Source organism: Chrysochloris asiatica, unplaced genomic scaffold (genome assembly GCF_000296735.1).
Source record: "Chrysochloris asiatica unplaced genomic scaffold, ChrAsi1.0 scaffold00440, whole genome shotgun sequence".
NCBI classification, from domain to species: Eukaryota; Metazoa; Chordata; class Mammalia; order Afrosoricida; family Chrysochloridae; genus Chrysochloris; species Chrysochloris asiatica.
In genome coordinates this window covers 420,922-424,464 of record NW_006408958.1, presented here as the reverse complement: position 1 = coordinate 424,464, position 3,543 = coordinate 420,922, and the positions used below count along the sequence as shown (strand labels likewise).

At 44.6% G+C, this 3,543-nt stretch overlaps 1 protein-coding gene across 1 annotated transcript; it reads right to left on the bottom strand.

The window, feature by feature from the left end:
• Positions 1–1,791: 1,791 nt before the first annotated feature.
• Positions 1,792–3,497, bottom strand: LOC102812139 (eukaryotic translation initiation factor 3 subunit C-like protein-like). Its single transcript, XM_006877068.1, has 6 exons — positions 3,479–3,497; positions 2,548–2,707; positions 2,387–2,452; positions 2,203–2,290; positions 1,965–2,127; positions 1,792–1,874 (listed from the first exon to the last, which is right to left on the bottom strand). Exons 1-6 carry the CDS (start codon positions 3,495–3,497, stop codon positions 1,792–1,794), a joined length of 579 nt encoding a protein of 192 aa, XP_006877130.1.
• Between the last annotated feature and the right edge of the window lie 46 nt (positions 3,498–3,543).

The following is a 3,543-nucleotide window of genomic DNA, read 5'->3' as shown; positions in this document are numbered from 1 at the left end:
CAAGGTCAGTAGTTCAAACCCACAAGCTGCTCCTTGGAAACCCTATACAGGGTCAGTATTGAGTCAGAATAGACTCAATGAACTTAACACAATGAGTAATAGCTGGGATCATGGAGTCAGACTACCTTGGTGTGCACTCAGTGCCCTCACTTCCCCTTCTATAAAATGGGACTAGGATTATTCCAAGAGAATACAATGAGTTGAGATATGTAAAGTAAGTGAGTATGTAAAGCATCTAGTGTGTAAGTATCCAAAGGATGCTGGTTTGTAGGCTATGTTACCCACTTTTAACCACCATTCATAGGTCACTCACTTCCAAACCTTTCTCTGTTCCTTTCCTTCTGTGATGACCTCCCAGTGAACCACCCATTTATTCCTCTTAATATTAGGAACACCCAGTTAGAGGCACTTCAGGACCTGAGATTAAACTCTAGTCAATGAGATTGGTGTAATTTTCAGGGCCTCTTTCTCTTTCCCACTCTGTGGGCTGTTAACTAAAGAAGGGCAACAACCTAGGAGACGGTGGACAAACATGACAATGGGACATTGAATGACCTTAAGCACCTCAGCTGTCTAGCCCCCAACCTGGGGCCACTCCCTACTTCTGGACTGTCACAAAATAAACTATTTTGCTTGAACCATTGGAATCTCTTTGTATGGCTGCTTAGCCTACAGACCAGTAAATTCAAATTCCAAACTCTTATAGCCAGGTCCCTAAATTCCAGAGGGACCTCAGTCTACATCTGTAAAACCAACCTCATTATCAGCCCACTCTGTATACCTGCAGTTCTTGTATTCTTCACAGCAGTGCTATAATTTACTCATCTTCCAATTAGGAAACACTCTAACTCTCCCACCTAACTGGTCACTGAAGGCAGACAGCTCGTTACACACAGGATTCCTCAATCCTCCCCCAGCCCCACCGCTCCTACCCTAACTACTTAGACTTTACTGCCTTGTGTTTCCTCCAATTCCAACACTCTACAGTGGAGCGTCATTATCTTTTCAAAAACAGAATCTACTCATGTTATTTTGTTTGCAAAAACCCAAAGCATTTAAAGCTTTCATGAAATGGTCCCAGTTTATGGCTCCTGCTTATCATCTCTCCTGCACACACACATCACCCTACATACACTTCAAACCAACCACACGTTTCTCCTACTCCTTTGCACCTGCTTTTCCCTCAGCCTAAGTGAATACTTTTCAAACAGTCATGAAGATTTTAAAAAATTCCAATCGACTGTAGACCAGTCACTTTTATAAAATACAATAAACATGAATTATTAGGAAAACAATCACATGCTGAGATGTCATGACAATGTCCAATCACTCTAAAAGCTTCTCACTACTTACTCTTAATTATAGTGATTGTCTTGTCATGGGCAGAGAAGAGCAGATCTACATTGTTTCAAGGACCACCACCCACCCAGCTTTCACGGTCTCACTGCCACCATTATTCCTTCCCTGACATTCATCTCCGGTGTCAGTCTCAATATATTCACCACCTTTCCCCCATATTCCTATCATAACTTCCACATGGAGTTAGAATCTTCAGTTACATTGTTACATGTCACAGAGCACTAAGCCCTTTGAAGTCAAGGATTTGTAAGATAGATTCTGACCGTTCTGCATGTCATGCAGCAAAAGCTAAGCAAATGAATGAATCCAACACATACCTGTGGACGTACACAATAATAAGGAGTTGCAGCAACTTTAAATAGACCTTTAATGACTGGGTATGGCTTAGGACTTAAACACCGAGTGGTCTAAGACATGGAGAAGTGGAGAAGACTAGTAGGCTGTCTGAGACTGCTGCTGGCGGTAGCCACCGCGGCGCATGTAGCCCTCGTTTTTGCGGTAACCATCCTTCTGATCTATAGAGAGAAATGAAAAGGGAGAGGAGAGTGGTCAGTACCAGAGGAGAGACAGTTAAGGGGTCAGAACCTGGGGGCCGACCCACTCACCTCGGAAGTAGCCACCATAGGTACCCTGCTTGTGGTCAAACACTCGCTCATTATTCTCAACCAAGCTGCCTAGCTTCTCAGCTAGCTGCAATGCCAGGTTCTGCTGGGCAGTGGGCTCAGTGCGGTGCATCACCACAGTCTGTGTCGGCTGGTCCAGGGAGGCCTAAAGGGCCAGGCAGAGATAGGACATGACATGGACCAGACCCCACTCCCTACAGGGCCCCATGTGCCCATTTACCATCAGTTCCTCATTAATGATCATCTTGCTGATGATGGAGTGCACAGTGGGTAGGTCCAGCTCAAACATGTCAGACAGCGTCTCCATGCTGAGGAGGAAGGTAGAGAGAGAGCAGGGAGTAATCAGGATCCTAGTTCCTAGTTACAAAGCTGAGGACTCTCTTCTTTCCCAAGGCCCACCCTACCTGATAGAGTCATAGACACTGCTGTAGGTAAAGAGGTAGGTCCGAAGTGACTCTTCTTGGATCTTCCTATTGGGAAAGAGGAGCAAATGGAAGTCCATTTGGAAGGAGACCAACCAGTCTTTTCAAAAACTTCCCCAACCTGCTCTGCTCTTTTGGCTCACCTAACCAGCATGGTGCGAACTTTGTCAGCCTCCGGGAAAAGGTCCCACACTTTGCCATTCATCTTCTCATTGATGATAAAGCTGTGGCAGGTCTTCCAGTCCCCCATCTTCATGGCCTTGGAGGCAGCAACCACATGTTCCCTCATTGACTCGGGGGGACCTGAAAGACTAGGAATGAGGCCGGGCCTACGGAAACTTGGGGACCAGGGCTCCTGTCCAGTGGCATCACTAGGGGTGTGTGGACTGCGCTGGATGACACCGCCACAGCAGGGGGTATCAAAATGACGGTCTATGACATTTCTGTGCAGTGTTTCAATAAAAATTTATTCCTTTTTAAATAAAAATATCCCTGTAGTTAGTTGTAAGAAAAAAAAAAACTTTTTTTTTAAGTTCAGCTTATTTGTATCAATATAACTAGCTACAAGGCTAAAACTCTTGCTAATTTATTTTTTGAATCTCCTAATGCTCTCCAGTCAGGAGTCCTGGTGTGTTGCTACAGGATCAGCACTGGACTACTAACCACAAGGTTGGTGGTTCAAACCCACCAGTCACTGCTCAGAAATCCTAGACAAGCTCACTGTGAGTCAGAACTGACTCGATGGCACAACAATGCTCTCCAGTCAGAGCTGTCATTGTGACCTAATCACATGACGCTGCAAACTGCACGGCCTCTTCTATATGCACTGCAAGCACACACACTTGTTTCCATTGCTGTTGGTGTTTTTATAGCTGCTGGTTTTGTCACATTTTCTGGTGTTTTAACTACAATATTGTAGTAAGTATTATCTGTAAACCTATCCTCAATAGCTTTTTAAAGAATGAATTTAAAAGGCTTCATCTCAGTTACTTGTAATGTAATTCAGTGTTGAACAATCCATCCTGTAAGGTTCCTTATGATGAGCTGGAAGAGCCCGGAACACACTTCACTCACTCTCGTATACCACCTTCATGACTTCTACCTAGCTATCCATTGCTATGGGTCAGAACTGACTCGAT

Coding starts and splice junctions, on each gene's coding strand:
- LOC102812139 (XM_006877068.1), bottom strand. Junction 2,128..2,202: donor TCATTAATGAGGAACTGATG/GTAAATGGGCAC, acceptor CTGGCCCTTTAG/GCCTCCCTGGACCAGCCGAC. Junction 1,875..1,964: donor CTATGGTGGCTACTTCCGAG/GTGAGTGGGTCG, acceptor TTCTCTCTATAG/ATCAGAAGGATGGTTACCGC.